The sequence below is a fragment of the Mastacembelus armatus genome, chromosome 17, assembly GCF_900324485.2.
Source record: "Mastacembelus armatus chromosome 17, fMasArm1.2, whole genome shotgun sequence".
Classification (NCBI taxonomy): Eukaryota; Metazoa; Chordata; class Actinopteri; order Synbranchiformes; family Mastacembelidae; genus Mastacembelus; species Mastacembelus armatus.
This window is the reverse complement of record NC_046649.1, coordinates 8,480,260-8,503,122: the sequence shown is the minus strand read 5'-3', so window position 1 is coordinate 8,503,122 and position 22,863 is coordinate 8,480,260. Positions and strand designations below refer to the sequence as shown.

General features: G+C 40.3%; 1 protein-coding gene across 2 annotated transcripts; it reads left to right on the top strand.

Annotated features, from left to right (window-relative positions):
- The first annotated feature begins 205 nt into the window (after window positions 1-205).
- LOC113133997 (phospholipid phosphatase 3-like) lies at window positions 206-13,308 on the top strand. 2 transcript variants are annotated; one of them, XM_026313119.1, is made up of 6 exons: window positions 206-566; window positions 5,209-5,363; window positions 9,828-10,108; window positions 10,256-10,313; window positions 10,412-10,588; window positions 11,417-13,308. In XM_026313119.1, exons 1-6 carry the CDS (start codon window positions 425-427, stop codon window positions 11,543-11,545), a joined length of 942 nt encoding a protein of 313 aa, XP_026168904.1. In that variant the 5' UTR covers window positions 206-424; the 3' UTR covers window positions 11,546-13,308. The 2 variants fall into 2 exon arrangements, with proteins under 2 accessions (XP_026168904.1, XP_026168903.1); XM_026313118.2 differs by lacking the exon at window positions 5,209-5,363 and adding an exon at window positions 6,472-6,629 and having other exon boundaries at window positions 207-566.
- The last annotated feature ends 9,555 nt before the right edge of the window (window positions 13,309-22,863 follow it).

Below are 22,863 nucleotides of genomic sequence, written 5' to 3'. Positions count from 1 at the left end.
ACCCCAGTATACATGTATCTGGGTGACGTGCCTTGTAAAATTCCCCATCCTGTGTGGTAATAAGCATCCCACACCATCAAGAGGTGAATGTGGGCATCAGCCTGTGGCATTAATTGAAAGGGGAGGAGCTGAGGGAGGGCCTTTCTTGGAAGGCTGCTCCAGGACTCCCACCAACCCCGTGGAGAGGAGTCCATCCTGGGCAGGAGGAAGCGAGCTGAGGCTTTTATAAGAGCGACAGGAACCAGAGGTCACACGATGAAACGGCGTGTTTTCTCTGTAGGAGAGTAACGACACATGTTTTGCAGGACTGCTCCTCTTCAGGAGTCGCTACACAGCATAGTAAAAACTTAAACGCAGCATTGCGATAGAAAGTAACACGTTTTTGTTTTCACCCTCTTTACTTGAGCCACGTAAAACGCTTTAAATGCAACGCTGTTTGATATATGAGAAAACCATGGCAGCCGAGACGAGGAACGGCGGGAGCTCACTGAACAATAACAACAACTGCAAGGACCACAGCAGGAGAAAGTTGCTGGTCGGGGTGGACCTCTTCTGCTTGTTCTTAGGTAGGTCTCCATTAGCTGACATGCATGGCCTCACTGTGCATATCATTAAAGACTGAAGCTGTGCTCAAGTTTAGGTTCACTGTTTATTTATTGTTCTTCCTTTGTGTTGTCTTTGCAATAAGATACAGCTATGTAACACTGGATATTTGTATGAAATGATTAAAATCACTCTTCTGCTGTCATGACAGGTTAAAGTCATGTTGATAGAATAGCATCAGAAGCACTTCACTTAAATGAATGAACATTTAATAATGCTTTTGATTAGACATTAAAGAGTAACTATTTTAAAGGTTTCTTATTTAAGCATCTCTGTCTGCCCTAAAATGTTTCAGCTACACCAGCAACCACCAGAACTGTGATGCCCCATTGGCAACTGTAGCCTGCACATTTAGCTACATATTTTCCTAAAAAAAGACATTAGCTAAGTTAGTGAAACTCTGATTTCCCTAGCCAAAAAATGTGCTGGCAAAAAGGGGAACTAATTAATAAATTGTTCCAGGAGGGATATATTTGGTGTCGGCCCACGCCTGTACGGTACACCTCTGCTTTGCGTGCTCATTTTGTTTTCACATTCCACACCAGCAGGAATTCTCTTGATCTCAACATCTGGCAAAATATGTCTGCGTGGAGTAATTAAAGGAAGTGGTGAAAGGTCAGACCAGAGTGTGCGTATGTGCATGTTCAAGTCCTGTGATGTTCAGCAGCTGCACTCACTGTGCTGAGTTTGTTAATGTGTGTGAAACTTTTTCTCACCCTGAAGTTGTAACCCAAAAGTCCTACAAACAGTTTGCCACTTCTTGGGGCTCAAGCCTTTGACGGATGACTAATTTTACACTTTTATTTTCGTGTCTTATTTAACCATATGGTTTCCTTGTGTGAAACATTACTGTAATGGTCGTGATTAAAGCAAAGCAGTGATATAAAATAAAACAGTTGCAACTGCATGGGAAAAGCAGGATTGTTCCATGATGAAATCTACGGCATAAACAGTCTAGCTCTATTGACAGTATATACAGTCTTGGTTTTGTGTCTGTGGAGGGTAGATTTCCATGATTTGCTCTATATGTATGAACCAGCAGTGTTTTTCTGGCTAAATGTGAGGTTGAAACTGAGCAATCACACAAAGGAGATGGTGGGCCAATACTCACAATCACCTCTCCCCAGTTCTGTCACACTGATTGCAGTGCCAGTGTCACATCATGCAGTCAGGGCGACCCCAGTAGACCGTCAGCGTCAGTAAAGATAACATTAGTCTGTAGACTGGAGGAGAATTTCACTCTGGTTCAGAGATGGTTGGAACTAAATCCTGACAAGTAACGCTGGAAAAAGCAGACGGCTGTTAGTTTTTATGCTTTGACCTCTGAGGAGGTGATCAAGTTTGGTTTACATTAAGTCATACCAGGTGGTTTTTATGTTTTTTCATATATTTGTTGTCTCTTTCTCTGCTCTTTTGCCTTGTTTCAGCACCGTTTTCCTGTTGTTATGTGGGTGGCATTTAGGGGGCAAGACTGTCGCCTCAGCAAAAGGGTTTGGGCTCCAACCACAGCCAGCCCAGGGCCTTTTCTCTGTGGAGTGGGGTACTCAGAGTTCCTCCCACAGTATAAACACATCCAGGTTAGGTTGATTGGTGACTTGAAATTGTTTGTAAGGGTGAATGCGAGCGTGACTGGTTGTTTGTTTCAAAGTGTCAGTCCTGTGATAGAAGGGCGGTGTACCCTGCCTCTTGCAGTCTCAGCTGAGATTGACTTTAGCCTCACTGCGACCCTCTACAGGATAAGTGGTAGATAATGGCTGGATGGTGGTATTTAGGTGCTCGTGGTAGTTGATATGAATGCCAAATATCTCAAAACCTCAACCTCAACAAAAAACCGAAAGTCTTTACATTTATATTTAAGGGAATTTTTGCCTCATAATAAATGACATTTGCTTGATCTCAGTCTGAAAGATGTGCTGCCAAGTGTTTCAGCCTCTACAAGCCTTAAGGTTGTTTTTGAGTCATGTGATAGATTTGAAAGAGATGAATCACAGAAAGTTGAAAACAGCTTTGGGGCATTAATGGAAATTCTCACGCAAGGTTTACAGGTGCAGTGCGTAAAATATGAATGTTTTAGTGGCATCTAGTGGTGGAGTAAAGGAGGATGAGTATGTACATCTAGAATTTGGACTGTGCCTTCTGTGTAATACTCATCTACATATATAAGAATCATACACGGGTGGGGGAAAACAGTTAAAAAGAAGTAGCTACTAGCAATTCAATGCATATGCAATTTTAGTAGACCATGCAAAACCCAGATTCACTTTCACAGTGGAACTATGAACTAGGTTTTGAAGTGGGTCAGACTGGGAGCAGGTTGTGAGAGCACTGCAGCGAGTAAAAACACCACAACTGTCTCAGACATGTATACGTTTCTGCACCAGACAGTGAGAGATCACTGCGAGTGGAAAATGTGTGTCTGTTTATTTTAACAGTTACACATGGTGTTTTGGCCAGTGCCTTCAAGGTTGGGATTTTAGTCAGCGTGAGGCTTATACATGGATTCTGCTTTCCACAACTGTGTTGAAGTGGGGCAAAGGTCAAACAGACAAGTATAGGAAATACCAACCTGAAGCAATCTATGGAAAGGTTTCTACTGTATTTCAATGCGAGACAGGTTTCGGTTTCATGCTGAGAAAGTGATGATCATTCTTCATTTACAGTCTTTGTTTGTTTTTGTTTTTTTCATTTAGTGCTCCATATTTCATTATTAGGCAACTGCTTTAGGGCATAATTTAGTAGAAGCCACCTGATGGTTACATTAGGAGCTAAAAAAAAATGCTCTCTATAACCATTTTGTTTGTTTTGGGGTTGATGTTGAGCTAATGCAAAAGACATACCCATGCTTGCTGACTGGTGTTGTTGTTGGCAGAACAAGAACACTTTCCCTCTTCTCCTCACCCCCCGGCTTTCAGAAGCGGGAAGGGAGGAAAGGGTGGGAGGGGAAAATCCCGAGATGCTGATGCTGCACTGTTAAGACGGATGGAAGGGGTCAGAGGAGTGAGCGGAGAAGAAAAACCCAGCCAAATCTCTGAAAAACAAGACCTGACAGTGTGTCCTGTTTTCTCCAGCTTTCTAATCAGCTGTTTGAAGCACTTGACCCCATGCTGTAAATGGTTTATTTCCTTAACCTATTTGCCAACCTTTTGTATCTGTCAGTCTCTGGCACTCTGTCTCTGGCATTGTGGTTTGTATTTGGTCTGTAAAAGTCTTTAGAGGCAGCTGTGGGCATTGGGACTCTGGTGTTGACATGTATCACATACAGCACATTCAAACCGGTTTGCTTTTTGTTTTACTGCTATATAAGAACTGTTCTGGCAGCCTTTTTTGTGAATGTGTTTTGGTAAGGACTGTGTGGTTCTGTTCATGGCCAGTCTAAGCAAACTGAAGGATCGGACATTCAGGCTTTAAAGTACAGTGTGTTTTTGTAGTTTCAGAACTCTAAGGTGTACAGATTTGCCCCTCCTTGCCTCTAGATTGGTTTTGGATCCCCGTCCAGGTGTTTGTTTTAAAACTGAGAATGAAAATAAGAAAGTTAAGAATGTGAATCCTGCTGAATATGGAGGGAAAATCAGTGTTGTGGAGTTCCCTTCAGGCAGCGGAGCTCTGACTGTAACCTGAGCTCAAACCAGCTGGACCTTCAAAGGCCAAAGTCAGATGTGTGTGTGTGTGTAAGGGGGTTGAGGGGCTGAGCAGCAACTGAAGTGTGTGTTGACATTTGGTTTGAGAAATCATGCCCCCCACCACCACAATCCCATTCAGCAGCTCTGTGACCTCTACACTCCAGTGCGCTTTAACAGCCAGAGGAAGCGAGTGTGCTAGGAAAAAGAGAACTGTGTTTTTCTTTGTATTGGCAGATTGCAAAATTATATAGTTTGACTTGAAAGCGCCAGCATCAGTTAAATGGCGCTTTGAAGTGATTTGACGGTGTGTTTTCAAAATTCTGTCAGAGACATGAGGCCTCTCCTGGGTACCATGTCCTCTCTCGGATTTCAGTCTCTGAAAGCATGTGGTAAATGGGGAAAAATAAGCTGTCCTTTTTTGGTTCATATTTTAGTCACACCCACTTTATGTTTGTTGTGACTTTAAGTAGGGAAATACACCTGATAAGATGCAGAACCACCTCCATGGTATCTTAAAATGAACATTTTCAAGTGCACTTCAAAGCCTCAGCAGGAACGGAAGGAAGACTCTGATAGTGTGTGTGTTTTGTTTGTTTGTTTGTTTTTTTATTACTATTATTATTTTTTTTATCAATCTCTTAAGAAGTGTCTCATCTGACCCTTGTACTCAGCCTGGTTGATGCTATTCTAAGCATGAAAGGTTCACTTAGAATCTAAAACAATGATCTCTCTTTGATTGTGGTGTTTATTTTAACAGATTTATTTTGGCTCATTTTCTTATGACAGCATCAGTGTCAGTTTGAAAACAGGATCTGATGCATAAGTGCTCTGAGTTTTTAATGTTTATAGGAGTGTCTGATGTCTTTTCCTGTCTTTGCTTTAATTGTGTTTTTCTGTTTGTCTTCCTTTTGATAATTTCTGTTGATCCATTTATGTTTTTGGTGAACTGTCTGACCTGCGCCCATATATCTGTCCAACCATACAGTGTTGCTTGTTGCCGTGTTTTTGCACAAATCTCCATTCACACCTTACCAGAGAGGATTCTTCTGCAATGACAACAGCATCAGGCTTCCATATAAGAACAGCACAGTGTCCAACACCGTGCTCACAGCCGTGGGCGTCACTGTGCCCGTGGTCTCAGTAAGTCCTGGTGTGGTGCAGCAAGAGAACTGGAGAGCATACATTGGGACACGCTCAGTTCATCCAACTGTTGGCACTTAAAAAGGCGTAACGAGTTCAACAGGCGTGTACTTTAGTGGTGAATGCACATCGTACATTACTGTCAATCATTTTCCAAAGCAAATGAGTAAAGTCAGATTTCCCTTCCAACAGACAGCTACTGGTTTCCATTTTATTGCACTGATATCAGACAGCTGATTGTGAAAGTAAATAAACCAGCAAAAATGGCAAGTATTTGCTCAGATTTAAGGTTCACTGAAACCTTGAAACAGTAGTTTGTAAGGTTGTAACTGCTGATGTTTTTCAATTTCATTTGGAAGAAATACTAGAAATGTATAAAAAATACCCCTCACTATTTCCCAAGGCCTTACCAGATGTATTTAAATAGCTCTTTTTTGGCTGACCAGTGATCAGTATTTATTTTTCAGCCTTTTGATTTCAAACGATTGCATGTTAAAATTGGTGATTTTATTAATAGGTAAAACATTAATCATCGCACCCACTTACAGGATTCCTTTCAGGACTTTCACTTTTGGTTATAAAGAATAAGACTTTAACTTTTGATATTTATTATTGTTAACTTGTATTGTCACAAGACAATAAATTGTAAGGTCAAAATGTAAACTAAGTAAAGTTTTTTTTTTTTTTTTTTTTTGTTTGTTTTATTTCCAGATGTCTCCCTTGAAAAATTACCAAACCCCAGAGATATTCCAATAGCAGAAGCCAATAGCAGCTTAGCAGCGCCAAAAGTTTGGTGTGTTTTGGAAAATGAACTGTAGTAATGTGAATCATGCATAAATTGTAGGCTAAAACATTAAAATCATTATTGTGGTCCTTTAAATGTTCCAACCATATGCTGCAGTGGTACTGAATATTGAACAGAGCTGATTTGTTAAGATAACAGCCACAGAATGGATTGAGCCAGTCCCAGATGTTCCCTTGTTAACTCTTGCTTGTACCTACGACCTCTGTAATTTTCTTGTCATTAACCCAGCACCTCCATCTCCCTCCCTCACCCATCCCCACCCCTTTTTTCCTCTCTGTGCTGCTCACTGCTTCTTCACACTAGCCGGCCTGCCTTTCTTGGTCATTGAGACTAGTGCTGTTCAGCCTTACCATAGAGGGTTTTACTGCGATGATGAGTCCATCAAGTACCCGGCCAAAAATGGAGATACCATTAGCGACGGTGTGCTTAGCGCTGCTGGCATTCTTATCACCATCCTCTCTGTAAGTCACCTCACTCTCATCACTAATTTCATCATCACTTCCTATGTTTCAACAGCCTCCACCATTACTGACATCACATAATTTCTCACCCTCAGTGCACTGTGGTATTTCTCAGTCTGATAGGAGTTCTTATTTGTTTATAATAGTAGTAAAGTGTCCAACAATGCAGATGTTTTTAATAATATATTCATTAATGATATTAAACCACTTACAACATGTTTTTCTCCAATCAAACCATGCACATAAACACTGCAGTCATGCTAAAGGAAATAAAGGAATAGTTTGTAGAAAACAGAGGGGATTGTCCAGCATCTGTGCATTAAAATTTTCTCCATTATCCTGAAGTTCAAATTAATTTTACTCCATTTGACACAGGTTGAAGCTTAACATCCCATCTATATCACATGATTTTCTGTCAGTTCTCCACATATCCTTCAAGTTTGGACAATATGTTTGCTTGCTGAAATCTCTCTTTGAAAAGTAATGTCAATCTCAATGAGACTTTCCAGAAGAGAATTTAAAAAATACATAAGCACATCTTCATCTGTCCAGGTGCTGAGTCCATAAAATGAATCAAAATTTTGCTCTTTAAGAAACGTTTTTCTTTATTACCTACCAAAAGTATAGCCTGGCTATTCTGTACACAGAATTAGTCTGGAATCTCTTTGGTTGAGATCAATTTCCAGGGGGCGGGCCAATGGACGAAGAATAAACCAAAGGATGTGACGCATGCGGTAGAGTAGAGATGCTAGTGAATGACTATTGTTTTCATTGTAAAAACAGTGTTATCACCAATTCTGTGCATATTTTTGAACAGAGTAAACAGCAAAAGCCAGTTGTAGAAAGATTTGTAGACTTCAGCCTGGCATTGAAAACAAGTCACACATAAAGCCTGCCCCATTGCAGATAAACAGCTGTGATTGGCCCAGCTCATTTGAAGCCTAAGACAGGGGGTCTTTCTCTAAGAAAGAAGTCGGTCTGGCTGGCCAGGCCAGTAAAAAAACAAGATCTAACTGAGACTACTTGATTAAATAAAAATTAAATAAATTTAAATAGTAATATGTTTTAAATATAAATGATTGAGGTAACAATCCTGCCCTTAATGCCTACATTTTGTTTCTGACTTAACATAAACTAATTCGTAAATTAAATTGAACATGAGACTGTAACACCTTATCAACCACTGCTTCAACTCTTAACACAAACTTAGCAGCCAACTAGTAACACTCCTGAGAAGCAGTTTAGCAGATAGCTAGTAACTACTAAACAGGCAGTGTGCCAAACACCTAGCAGTTGGCTGTGTCTCAAAAGGTATTCAGCTCAGTGAAAACTGTAAAGGTATTGGTATTATGTTAGCAGTGAAGTAGCAATAATCATTTTCCTGGGACATGCAGTATTCACACTTGAAAATCCTTCAGTTGCTCTATGGTGTTAATCAGCATTCCCTTAGCATGCGCAGTTGTCACCTTACACACCCTCAGTTCAATGGTGCCTTGGCTCATGGCTCAGATTCCCCAGAAGCTCTCCCTGTAACCAGTACTCTACAGGCTTGGGGCCACAGGGGTTTTTATGGTGAGAAGGAACCCTGGCCTCGTGTAATTATGGTTGACGCAATGGTTGTTCGGGTAAATGCAGTAATTGGTGGGTTGGAATTGTGGTGAAGGATGACTTTGCCAGATATCCCATTTTTTCCCTTGGCATAATGTGACTTTGCAGGCTGTCTCAGGACTCCTGTGAAAGGGAGATGATGGTTAAAGCAAGTCTGAAGCTTGGCATGGACCATGCTGTCCTGCACAGCATGAGCAGCAACAAAGACAATAACGTCAGCAGGATCCAGCCAGTTTTCTAAAGAGGAGACTGAAGACCTGCTGAGAAAGGGAGAATACCCTGCCATCATGGAGGATATAATTTGCCTAACTGTTGTGCTTTGTGAACCAGAAAGCATCAACATTGGATCATTTAGTGCCTTATTTCCCTCTGAATACAGCTGAGAAGTACAAGAGGCATGTCTTGAAAACATCATGGTGACTTTTTGGAAATACAAGACTTTTGACATGGCCTCAGCATCTTTCCTCAGTGATTATCTCTAAGATTTCCATGTAACAGCTCCGTATCCTACAATGCCAATTTATTTATTCATTCACAAAACAGGAACCAGATGTGTTTTCTCCTCCCTTCCTTCTTTCCCATGAAATCAGCTCAGCTGCATTGAGCTGGCTCTAAAGGCCTGGATGGTGGAAACAACATAATCTATCGTCCTGTTAAATCTCCTAAAGGGTTATCCCTCTGCAGAGTGTTTTCCCAGAATGAAACTTCTTCCTGCACCCTTGCAAGAATGTCTGATGAAACCAAGATACTAACATGAAAACATTCAGACATCCCATGTGAAAAAGGAGCTGTTTCAGACACAGCCAGAGCGTTGAAAAACAAACGTGCCCCCCGATCTGTGCCTGGTGGAGTCTGGCCACCAAAATCAGACACGTCGCCTAGCTCAGCGTTTCTGCTGATTAGAACCAGCGGTGCCTCCCGACTCCCAGCCCACCCCTCATTCCTCTGCTCACCTTTTTCCCTTTTTCTCCTTTGCACTTGCACTCCCTTTGTGCATAGTTTTTATTTTCTATCTCTCTGTCTGGTCACTTTGACCTTCATACTGTCTCCCCTACACACTTTCCCACTGCTTCCCTTCACACTTTCTTTTGTGAGCGACTGGAAGACAAGGGAAAGACTGGGTTTGTAAGGCATGTTTGAGATTGAACAGCTGTTGTGAGTTAATGGCTAGCCACCTCCCCCTAACTGCGTCTTACCCATCAATTGTCGGTTTTAGGCACTGGTTTATTTACACACTTAGAGAAAACAATACATCGCAGACAGTTTGAGTTGCCTCCCACATTGCGTCAGTGCTTACTCTGACATAGAATGGCACAGGTGAATTACCTTTAACTAGACTAAAGGTAGTCTAGTTTTCAAACCACTTCAGAAGAAATCACTCACAAGAAATATGAGTGTTAAATATGAGTATCACACCAAAGACATTGCTCTGTCCAAGTAACATGATTTCAAACTTCTGTCCCATTCCCTATAAAATATTTTGGCTCTCCTGTAGTCACACATTTTCACTGAGCACTGAGGTGAATAAAATGCAAATGAGTAAGTGCAAAGTCATAATATTTACTGACAACTTTTCCCCTGTCCCTTTAGATCATCATTGGGGAGAGCTACAGGGTCTACTTTCTGAATGAGGGATCCAAGTCATTTGTAGGCAACCCCTACATTGCTGCTCTCTACAAGCAGGTTGGAGTGTTTCTCTTCGGCTGTGCCATCAGCCAGTCCTTCACTGATATTGCTAAAGTGTCAGTAGGCCGCCTGCGCCCCCACTTTCTCGATGTGTGCAAACCTGACTTCTCCACTATCAACTGTTCCCTGGGCTATATCACTGACTACCATTGTCAGGGGCCGGAGAGCAAAGTTCAGGAGGCCAGGTATTATGATAACTGTCAAATATAGCAAAACAGCAGAAAACATTGCACAAGAAAAGTGTTTATTGGGTTCATGTGCACTGTATATTTGTATAGTAATGGTCGGATTAAAATTAGAAGATGTACTGAATGTACTCTATTTCTCATCAGGAAGTCCTTCTTTTCTGGACATGCATCATTCTCCATGTACACCATGCTGTATTTGGTGGTAAGTTAATTAGTTTTGACATGCAAACACAGATTTGCTATGTAATTTTTTATAAATGCACACTAGTGTATGTCAACCCACTCCTCTGTCTTTTGCAGTTTTACCTGCAGTCTCGTTTTACATGGCATGGAGCCCGCCTGCTGCGCCCACTGACCCAGTTCACCCTCATCATGATGTCCTTCTACACCGGCTTATCTCGTGTGTCTGATCATAAGCATCATCCCACTGATGTTTTGGCCGGTTTTGTACAGGGAGCCCTGGTGGCCTACTGCATAGTGAGTAGTTCTATCAAGCTGAAATATTATCATTATCTGGTGTATTAGATTAGTTAATAATAATATAAAATGTTTATGAATGTATGTCCTTAAATGAATTAATTCGTTTCTATTTTTAACAATAGTAAAAGTGTAGCAGCACTTCCATTGAAATGACACACACAAGACAAAACAGGTTTCAAAAATACAAACTAAGAGAAAGTAGGCTTAGAGGTGAGGTTTTGATTGAGGAAACTGAACCAAAACATTTATCACTTTGCAGTCAGAAGTCTAATTGTCTGTTATGGTCTGTCTTTCTGATTAATCTAGTTCAATACAGATTCTTGACAGATGTACCCAAATGCTTTTGTGTAGAATTTAATTTACAAGGTTTATTTTTAAAATGATAGCTAGTGGAATTATAGATATCAACAGGTTCATACAATTTTCTGTTTGCATAACAATGGAATGAGTGAATGAGCTTACAAATTATACTGTGCAGAGGGTGAATGTAAATGGAAAACGGAGGGGACCTAATCCAGAACCCTGAGAGACTCCATATTGTATCTCTGAAGGCAAGAAAGTGAAATTACCCACAAGACACTGTCAGGGAGAAAGGGGAACAGGAGGAATTATATGTGAATATATGAAAAAGTTTAACATGCTTTTGATTTAGTTAGTCAAAGGACAGATATCTTTTGCTTAGTATTTGTTGTTAGTTATAAATTAATACCTGATCCTTTAAGACTAAATTCTGTATTTTGAAAGTTCTTGGTAACAGTATTCAATCTGATTTTGAATGTACTACTTTGAGATAATTAAGGAGTTTCCTTTCATTCCCTGCCACAGGCATTCTTTGTGTCCGATTTGTTCAAGTTCAAAGGTAGACGTTCTGTCCTGTCACCCACTCCTGTAAAGAAGGATCTTGTCCCTCCAGCAGACATCAGAGAGCGGAGCAACCACCTCATCATGGCATAAAGAAGACTGTACAGTTACTGGTCTGTGCCATTTAAGTCACTGCCACAGCTCAATACTGGATATAATAAACTCCAGAAATCTGGATAATGTAGACAAATGTGGAATCTTGAACATCTCAGAGGATTAGAAGAGACTACAGAAAAACAATCTAGCGACTTATGCTTTCTCAACGGAAAGATTTTTTGTCTTTTTCCTCTTACATTTTAATGTGGAAACAAAGAGAGGACATATTTGTCCTGCCTCTGTTATGAAGATTACTGGAGATTCTCCTCTATGAAGACTTTTCCATGGAGGAAAGTGTAAAATCAAACAAAACTGACAAATGGCAGCTGTAAAGAAAGCTATGTGTGGCTTTTGTGCCTTCTTCCCCAGCTGTATCCAGCAAGGGAGCTATACTAGTATTCATACCACTCACTGTGTGACAAAGAACAATACACAAAACAAATTCCTTGATTTCAGGAAGGATGTTGTTTTATAATAAACATAAACATTGTACATGTGATTTTATAGCACTATTTTAGCTAAACTCAGTACTGTTTGTTACCACTTGAAGAGAAGCTTTTGGGAAGCGCCGTAAAGCTTTTATTATGTCCATAATGTAGTGTTCCTCAGAAGCTGCACATAAGTTACAGTAGATGGAAAATACAGAGTGTGTACATGTTGGATGTGGGCCTCTTTCTGCTGGCAAGGATGAGCCCCCACTGAGCCATTTAATGAAATGACTGTCTGTTATATGTACCAGACGGGTTCTTACAAATGTTTGTGTGTGTGTTGCATGTGTCCTTTTTATACATGGTCGTGTATGTCTCTCTGTGTGTTTGGTTAAGGCCTTTCTGTGTGTGTGTACCAGTGTGTCTTAATGCCATGTCTATATATTACAGTGTTTATAGCCTACAAATGTGCCTCTGTCCAGCTAGAGGACAGGCACCTGCTCCAACAGACACATGTAACTTAAGATGAGATCACTGTGGAAAGAAGCATTTATATAGAGCACGTGTACTTAGCTGTTATTAATCATAGTGATGATACACATCACTGAGAAATCCTGTGATATACTGTATTCTATACAGACATTTATATTCTTAGAAGTAAGACAGGGAGTAGAGTAGTTGTTACATGTACTAGCTTGTCAATACCAAAGCACAATTTAGCAACACAGTAAAAAAAAATATTTATTATGTTGGTTCAACAGCATAATATCTCATTGTCTTGTACAGTAATGCAGCAGGGCTAGTAATGAGTCTCTGCATTTTAATAGACAAAATCATTACATTGAATTTTAAAGTAACAATGATGCTAATACATATGCATGATATTGTAGTATTAGAAAAAAAATACTTAAAACCACTGACTAAAAGCATCATCGTAACTCAGTTTTAGGTCTAACGAATTTTGATCTGATGCTTTACGAGAAACTGTTGTAGGTCTATCTTCAGGCATGTCTTGAAAACACTACGTGTTATCAGAAGACTGCATGCTTCCAAACATTGTACAGTACAATACTGTATGTGTGTGTGTGTATATATATATATATATATGTATATATATATATATACATACACACACACACACACACACACACAGTGTATCTTTTGAAAAATGACCCACTATGAGTTTGTTTCGTGACCTGTGTAAATGGAAAACATGCTGCTTTAAGGAGTCAAAGCTTGTTGGACATTATCCAGTAAAGTTGACAACTTGTGAATATTAAGTTTTATGAAAAACAAAGCTCTCAAAGCAGACAGCTTCAGTACTTTTTTTTTGTTTAAAAAAAATACTTTCAATATTTTTGTAATGTCGTGAAATTTTGTACAATGAAACTAAGATAAAATGTCTTTAATAAAACACCAAAAACAACAGAAGTATTCTGTGATGCTGAATGACTTTGTACTCTAATTCAGTAGCTTACAAACTATGCGTTTGATGGAGAAATCTGGGCGTGGGGCAACGGTAGACTTCCATGCTATGTTTCCTGTGGGGAAATAGTGTACATTCCAGGCTTTAACCCCCTCTCCCCAATGGGCCTCTGGAATAATATAGACTCCATACACAGACTAGGGGCATGGTATGCCAGTGTTCACATATGAGAATGCTTAGAAGCAATACGTTTTGCCTTTAGTGTCTTGTATCAGATGCTTTGTCTCCACAGAATACATGTTAGAACCATACATACTGTATACAGTATAGACCTTCAACAGGCTGCATAAGATGGGCTTTGAGCCAGCGTTCACATGCTATCCTAATCTGACTGATTTCACTGTGGATCAGGGGCATTGCCCAGAAGGAGATTAGAGTTGATTAGTTTAATAAGCTGCAAAATGCATTTGTTTTCATGACCATGCCAGGGGAACTATAGCCCACTATTGTGTAGCAGCTGCCTTGTGTTATGACTACTGCTAAATGACCATTTCCAGTGTTTTAATTGGGCACAAGACTGCACCCTATAGATCGCATGCGCTGTGGAATAGTTTTTTAGTCACACTATTAGGCTCTAGAGGTGGTGATGTTGGTTGGCCTGTCCAAAGTAAAATATCTCAACAACTGTTAGATTGCTATAAAATGATTTTATGGTCCCCAAGATATAAAACCTACTGACTGGTGTTCCTCCAGCTTTCCCTCTGGCCCACGATAAGGATGAATTCTTTGAGGGGAGGGGGTTCTGTGGTTTCTCAACAACTATTGGATGGACTGCATGAAATGTGGTAAAGATATCCTTGTATGGTTCCCAGTGGATAGACCCAGGGATTTTGATCACCTGATTATCATCTAGTACAAAATTTTCAATTATCTAGTGAAATATTTCAACGTCTAATAGCTGTGTTGATCCCCTGACTTTTCCCCTAGTGCCGGGTTTACATTTAGGGTAATGACTGAATTGCCATAACTAAACTAAATGAACTACCATGAAATCATAAAAACATGCTTCCCTTTGCACTAATTTGCATTAGTCATTGAACTCCATCATTAGGCCAAAATGTGGTTTGACAACAAAACATTACCTTTTGGCCTCAGTTGTGCTGTGGCTTTAGTACCACATGTTAAACTATGATGGTGGACATGATAAATATGCTAAACACTGGCCTGTTAGCAGTGTGCATGCAGATATTAGCCTTTAGCTCAAAGCCATAACAGAGCAGGGTGTACCAGCTGCCTTATGTTTTTACTTATGCTAAATAACAGCTATTTGGCACTAACCTATATCTTTTTGACAGATTTGTTTTTTTACCCTTATGCTCACTTGTTAAAATCATCTGGGTACAGAATTTTCACTTTTCTCTGCCTCTTCTTCTCTCCAAATTAAACATGGAATAGGTTTCGTGCTTCGTGGTCATGCAAAGGTGTAAAAACTCCCCAGCTACCAAACATGGCAGTGGCTTTAATTCCACAAGTTCAAGTCTTTGTTCAACAAATGTCTACATTTAGTGCCAAACGCTAATGATTATCTTTGATTTTCTCAAAGATATCTCCAGCTGTAATTGAAAGCAATAGAGGCTGCATACGGAGTGTATTTTTAGTATTCACCAAACAAACATATGGCACAGGCTGTTTTTTCACCTCTTCAGCTGAACCCTTTATTCCCGTTGGGATTTAAAGAGGCTTTCTTGATCAGCCGTGCTTAACATTCTAATAAAGGAATCTTTTTCATGTGGTTTGGAGAAAAAGCTGTTGTTGTGTTTTCCCACTGCAGTTTAACCCGTATTATTTGTGAAGTAATTACCCTTTGTGATTTACAAATTCTTCTCATGAGATCTGCACTACTGTTGTGGTTGCTCTGAAGTAATCTGTATTCTCTTTCTTGTTTACCCCCAGCACACACACTTAATCTATCATCCCATCTCCCACTAAATTTATGAGTTGCAACTGTTGTCAATTAAATGACTAAACTGATGTATTTACTCTGGATTTATAATGCATCTTTAAGTTGTCTTTATACAATGTGTGGGAGGTTTTAGGCTCTTCCTTTTGTAGTTGAGACAATCTATTAAGGAAAAGCAATGATAAGCACTGGCCTGACTCCTTCAACTAGGAATACCATACATCAGAAATGTGGCCCGTCTGCCTCGTCACTCAATTTGAAGCCTGTCATAATGTCAGACACCACTTGATATTATTGGCAGTAGTTACTGAGGTCATGTGCCCTCTCAATGACAGATGGAGTGAAGCTGAGAGGAAGCGAGACACACCCGCCACATGCTCCGACTGATAAGTGATCTCATTACAGCTCCGCTGGGTATGTTTTTCTTATTTATAGAACTCCATGATGATGACTGGCTCCCCAGGAGTACTCAACTTTTGAGCCGTGCCAAGATCTTTGGCTTTCTGCAAGTTTTTCTCTATTTGGCTCATGGTGCACATTCAGTTTCCAGGACTATCCAAAACATTTACATACACAATAAAAAATGCACAGCAGCTTAAATTCCTCTGCCGCTGTTGTTTAAAAGAACATTCAGCATTGTAAATGTTTTGTTTGAGATGACTGAAAGGACAGTTCTCCTTAACCATGTTATGTAAGCCTCCTTTTGCTGCCCCTCACTCAACCACACAACACCCCTAATAAAAACTACAAGAAACTCGAATCCTAGCCATAATAAGTTGTATATGTGCACAGATGCCTACAGTTTTGCAGGACTTTGGGCTGCATGATGCAGCTGTAAGTTATTTTATCTGTCTGTTGCTCTTTTTCCTTTTTCTCTTCATCCTCCCCTGTGCCTGGAGAATGTAAACATCAAGTGGGGTTGCCATTGCAACCTTTGTTACTGCAGATATGGAGACAGGGTTACACTGACCAGGACTCTGATCCTGAAACAGTACGGTAAAGTCAGTAAAGTCTGATCAGGGTTTGGATTGGGATTGCACAACATTTTGTTGACATTTTAACTCTTTCCTATTGGTTTTCCAGATCAGTCTCAACATTTCATCCATCCAGCTCACATGGATTGTCCCTTGAAGTAATGGCTACAAAGGTCAGGTCATAGGTGCAGAGCTAACAATCCAAACCATTCTTTAAATGTGGTCAATGTTATTATTGCCACTTTATCACAAAGTATAATATCTCAACACCAATATCTGGGAATCTCTTATTGCATTAAACCTTGTTCTAGATATTCGGGGTCCTCAAAGCATTTTTCCTGATGACCACAATGAACTTCTGCTTTTCCTTGATTCATTGTATTGTAATGACAAAGTGTTCAAAAATCTAATGACTGGATTTCCCCAAACATGGTTGCAGAGTTTCTGAGCCCCAGGGGATAATGATCTCTGAGATTACTGGATGAGCAAGAGAAATGGCCACTTATGCTCCAAAGAGATTTAAACCTGGGCCTAACTCAAAAGTTCAAAAAATTACCCAGGCATCCATGAAAGTTTACTGTGACTATTTGTTTTCACTCATCAGGTGAAATGTGAAACTCTAGAGAAAAAAAAAATACTGTGAATACTTATGATGCCCAGATAATAATTGAGTTTTATTCTGTGCCCTTTTCACTTGACATCATTTTAGAGCAAAACTTCCACTTCAGCACAAGAAGTGTTACATTCGTCTGTCTGCTCTTACATTTACCAGGAATAACCATGTTCCTCAGAAGAAGATGTGATGATAGTACAACATGTTGTGTAGTGACATCTACAGGTTTGTCTCCCTTGCAGCAGAACTCTAAGAATAGTGAATGTGATTGGTCTAACTAGTATTATAGGGAGCAATAGATTTTAAAAAAACCTTCAAAGGTCGCTTGGGGGGATTTTTGCGGTGTTTTCAATTTGAAGTCAGTCATGTAGAAACTTCAATAAAACCTCTGCACGCACACCAGCATGTTACTTGAACCTCTCTAAAACAGTTTTTTCACAGAAACCCTTCTACCCTGTACCCCCTAAAGATATATACCCCCACCTAGTACCAACCTCTCAAACTGATTTCCAATCCCAAGGTCGTTTCCCCTCCTTATTTCTTTTTCTGCTGAGGAATTTGGACAAATTACCTCCACATGTGTCTGAAGGAGCCCCATGGGAAAGGGGGCAAGATGAATATACCACTGACTGAACACAAACACTGACCTCATCAAACATCGTGAAGCAGCGTGTTCTGATACTCTCCATATGCTCACCTGGCAGAAACAGGCATTTGCTGACAGAACAGAGACATCTGACCAGTGTGGCTCTGTATCTTCTGATGCCACATGTTGTCCAGTATCTAGCGTGAGGAGGGGGGCAGCAGTTGGTCATGCTGGTTGCTATCACTTTTGAGGTAAACATATCAGTACTTAGATGAGGATTAGTGTCTCTTCAGGCCTTCCAATGATAAGATAATAGAGAAATAACAAAGTGTTAACCAAATGTTAAGGTTTCTTATGTACAGTGTAATGAATATGAACCAAATCCCAGAACCCCTTTATAAACTCTCATGTGTTTTCAGCCAGTAACCAACAGAAGGGGGGAGCAGGAGGCAAGACAGAAACATAGAGAAAGAAAGGGTATAACTTTCTCTGTGATTAACTTTCAATCTCAGGTACCACACTGAGACCTGCATCTGCTCTGGCACCTGGCCAGAGGTGTTTGACCTTGTTCATTTTTTTTCTTATGCTACTCGGCAGGCGCTGGTTTGTGACCTTTCAGTCAATAAAAAAATGTCTCTGGAGAAAGATCACTTGCAGTAAGCCTTCTCGTCTTAGAGAAAAATCACCCAATCAGGTTTGGCTGTATTTTATGCAATCATCAATGTGTCTGCAGCTCTGCAGCTGCAGTCCTCCCTCGGTGCTGACCTCCAACATTAGGAATGTGTGATTCACCAGGGGAGGGAAAGGGTGGACTCCGCTCCTATCAGCTGCACTATAACAGAGCTACAGCCTGATCCAGAGAAGTCCTCTCAGTGGTCCTCCTCCTCCCCAGGCATCTCTAATGCCACAACACGCAGAGAGAGTGAGAGGATTTGGCAATAATGGGCTTTCTGAACAGAAGTGGTGCTCTTTGAATTGCAGGGGGTTATTGTTTAGCATTTCATTTAGTTTCACTATTCAGCTGTTTGACAGGTCATTTAATGGGGATTAGAGAGCAGAACTGGAAATCCAAAAACCCAGTCAACATACAGTGGGTACGGAAAGTATTCAGACCCCTTTAAATTTTTCACTCTTTGTGTCATTGCAGCCATTTGCCAAAATCAAAAAAGTTCATTTTATTTCTCATTAATGTACACTCAGCACCCCATCTTGACAGAAAAAAAACAGAAATGTAGAAATTTTTGCAAATTTATTAAAAAAGAAAAACTGAAATATCACATGGTCATAAATATTTAGACCCTTTGCAGTGACACTCATATTTAACTCACATGCTGTCCATTTCTTCTGATCCTCCTTGAGATGGTTCTGCTCCTTCATTGGAGTCCAGCTGTGTTTAATTCAACTGATTGGACTTGATTAGGAAAGGCACACACCTGTCTATATAAGACCTTACAGCTCACAGTGCATGTCAGAGCAAATGAGAATCATGAGGTCGAAGGAACTGCCCAAGGAGCTCAGAGACAGAATTGTGGCAAGGCACAGATCTGGCCAAGGTTACAAAAGAATTTCTGCAGCACTCAAGGTTCCTAAGAGCACAGTGGCCTCCATAATCCTCAAATGGAAAAAGTTTGGGGTGACCAGAACTCTTCCTAGACCTGGCCGTCCAGCCAAACTGAGCAATCGTGGGAGAAGAGCCTTGGTGAGAGAGGTAAAGAAGAACCCAAAGATCACTGTGGCTGAGCTCCAGAGATGCAGTAGGGAGATGGGAGAAAGTTCCACAAAGTCAACTATCACTGCAGCCCTCCATCAGTCGGGGCTTTATGGCAGAGGGGCCTGACGGAAGCCTCTCCTCAGTGCAAGACACATGAAAGCCCGCACAGAGTTTTCCAAAAAACACATGAAGGACTCCCAGACTATGAGAAATAAGATTCTCTGGTCTGATGAGACCAAGATTGAACTTTTTGGTGTTAATTCTAAGGGGTATGTGTGGAGAAAACCAGGCACTGCTCATCACCTGCCCAATACAATCCCTACAGTGAAACATGGTGGTGGGAGCATCATGTTGTGGGGGTGTTTTTCAGCTGCAGGGACAGGACGACTGGTTGCAATTGAAGGAAAGATGAATGCGGCCAAGTACAGAGATATCCTGGAAGAAAACCTCTTCCAGAGTGCTCAGGACCTCAGACTGGGCCGAAGGTTCACCTTTCAACAGGACAATGACCCTAAGCACACAGCTAAAATAACAAAGGAGTGGCTTCCTGACAACCCTGTGACCATTCTTGACTGGCCCAGCCAGAGCCCTGACCTAAACCCAATTGAGCATCTCTGGAGAGACCTGAAAATGGCTGTCCACCAACGTTCACCATCCAACCTGACAGAACTGGAGAGGATCTGCAAGGAAGAATGGCAGAGGATCCCCAAATCCAGGTGTGAAAAACTTGTTGCATCATTCCCAAGAAGACTCATGGCTGTACTAGCTCAAAAGGGTGCTTCTACTCAATACTGAGCACAGGGTCTGAATACTTATGACCATGTGATATTTCAGTTTTTCTTTTTTAATAAATTTGCAAAAATTTCTACATCTGTTTTTTTCTGTCAAGATGGGGTGCTGAGTGTACATTAATGAGAAATAAAATGAACTTTTTTGATTTTGGCAAATGGCTGCAATGACACAGAGTGAAATATTTAAAGGGGTCTGAATACTTTCCCTACCCACTGTAAGACAAACAATGCAACTGTGTGGTAAAGTGTAATATTGTTGTTGTACTACAGAGCCATCACTCTCAGTAGTAAAACAGCTCTGAGAGCAAATAAGTAGAAATTCTGCCTGAACATATTACCCTTCATAATTTCTGATGGGGTGGAAAACGTCACTCTAACTGCTGACTATTTATGATCATCATATTTGAATGAATTATTAATGTTTTTAAGGTTCAATGTGTAATATTTAAATCAGTATATCAGCAGTAATTGAATGTAGTATTCATAAATATGTTGTCATTAGTGTCTAATCACCAGAAAATAACTACTGTTGCATTTTCTTTCATTTAAATCTACACAGGGAGCAGGTCTCCTTCTACCGAGGCAGCCATGTTGCACCAGCATGTTTCTACAGTAGCCCTAAACAGACAAACAAAACACTGGTCACTGGAAATTGCAGATTGTTTTAAAAGGTGATGGCCACAGCACAAATGAGTGAAATCAATATGGCCAGCTCTGCAGATCCCTCAGATGTTAGCGGCAAGCAGCACAAAGATAAATGAAGAATGAATTTTGGGTTTACATTCATTAAGTGGACACAAACCAAACTGCAAATGAAGAAGAAAAAAACAAGCAAAAAAAAAACAACACAAAAACAGAAATTTCAAAGCATCAGTGTTTACAAAGTTTCCAGCATGTGTAATATGCCATGAAAGAATGTTGAGTTTTAATGGGGTTGACAGTGGTAAAACCATAATGTCACAATACAAACAGAGCAATGTACATGATTTCCTGAAACCTCATGTGGTCTAATGCGTAACTGGGAAAACAACATTAACACTTCACTCAGTCATAAGATGACATGCATTTAATGTGGTATAGAGAACACAGAGGGGAAACGCACATATTTAATCAAAACCCAAAGTAAATCAGGTGCTTTCTGAAAGCTCCTTAGCTAACCTCTGGAAAATCCCTTGATATAAGCACCAGCATGTAATATAATGTGAACCCCATTTTGAAAGAAATACTCAAAAGATATGGTACTATGTCACTACCATGGAAATGAATATATGATAAAAAAATATATAATTTTTCAGACTTTTAATGATTTCACTGGTCAAATGGCTCAGATGTGATTGTACGATCACTGACGTAAAGATGAACATGTAAATGAAAGCACCAGGAAGGGCATTAAAACAGAATCACCCAAACTCTTTAATGTGATAAAGCATCTCCAATGTTTTAGAGATTGCATTTTTTCAAATCAATAACAGGATACTAAGTGTTTTTAAAAAAGCATCTTCAACTCCTCAACCCAAGGTGATGGAAACGCCAGAGTGACGCTTGGTTCTCCTGCGTTCTGGGATGAATATCCTGTTTAATCTCCACAATAACATTCCCTGGGGTTATTTATTTAGGAATGTTAATGTGCTTAAAATCCACTGGGCCCTGTGGCCTCTGACACAGGCTCCTCTAGGCTTTCCTATCAAGCATGCGATCAGGACGCTGCCATCTGTTTAAACAACAAAGACAGATGCAGCAGGAATCTACTGATGACCCTGCAGTCAGAAGACATGGGCTATCTGTTTGCACAAAAGCAGTGCATTTTCAAATCTCTCTTTATGGTTTACGTCAGTTTACTGTTGCAGTATGCACTGAGGAAGATTATGCATTTTAAGTGCAAGCCCTTCAGGAAAAACATTTTGGTGTCTCATGGACTGTAAATACTGTAATGATGTGTTTTCTCAGCTCCAGGATCTTTGCTTTATGTCATTATTTGAATAAACACAATACAATTACAGGAAGTAACCGGGCTTCTCCATATGTATCAGATCCATTACGTTTACAACCTCATTTCATCTCCCTGTAGGTTCCTAAATGGAAACAGATGCACAGAGCAGCATGATCCCCTAACTAAAAATTCACGAGCAGCAGGAGTTATTAAGTATTTCTCGCTTCATCTTGGGCTGATTTACATAATTTCTGGTTATGTCAGTTACACTTTTAGAAGGAGCGTGTGGCATCATGGGAAAATATGCTTATTCGCTTTCTTGCCAAAAGTTAGATTATAAGATTTATATAACTCATATGTGCAGTAAATATGAGCCCTACCACAACAGCCAGTTAGACTAGTTTAGAACAAAGGCTGGAAACAGGTGGAAATGATCTGGCTCTAGCCAAAGGTAACAGGTTCCCCACTCAAACATGCTGTCTGTGTCTTGAAACCTGAACAAATGATTGAGTGTGCTATGAAAGTCCAGCATTCCTCCCTCTGATTGGCTTTGTTTGCATGTGAGGACGTTCCACAGACCATGTGAGGATTTCCTGACCAAGGAGCCTCATTTATTATGCAGATTTGTGGCCCTCAGCTCAGTGCATTAACAAAGAAGACACCACGCTTCAGACTTTTTCACAGGGGACTTAGGCTACACCATGACGATGTTTAAATATCTACTCACGCACACAAAGCTTAAGAATGAATGTGGTTCATATCACTCTTCATGTGTTTTAGGTGGGCTGGCAAAAGAGTTAAGGCAACTCCACTAATAAACTCCACATCCTCTTTATGACTCAGGGTAAATCACACTTAATTGCTCTGACAGACGCTATAAAATCTTATCTGCTCGT

Coding starts and splice junctions, on each gene's coding strand:
- LOC113133997 (XM_026313118.2), top strand. CDS start 425: ATGCAACGCTGTTTGATATATGAGAAAACCATGGCAGCCGAGACGAGG. Junction 567..6,471: donor CCTCTTCTGCTTGTTCTTAG/GTAGGTCTCCAT, acceptor TCTTCACACTAG/CCGGCCTGCCTTTCTTGGTC. Junction 6,630..9,827: donor TTCTTATCACCATCCTCTCT/GTAAGTCACCTC, acceptor CTGTCCCTTTAG/ATCATCATTGGGGAGAGCTA.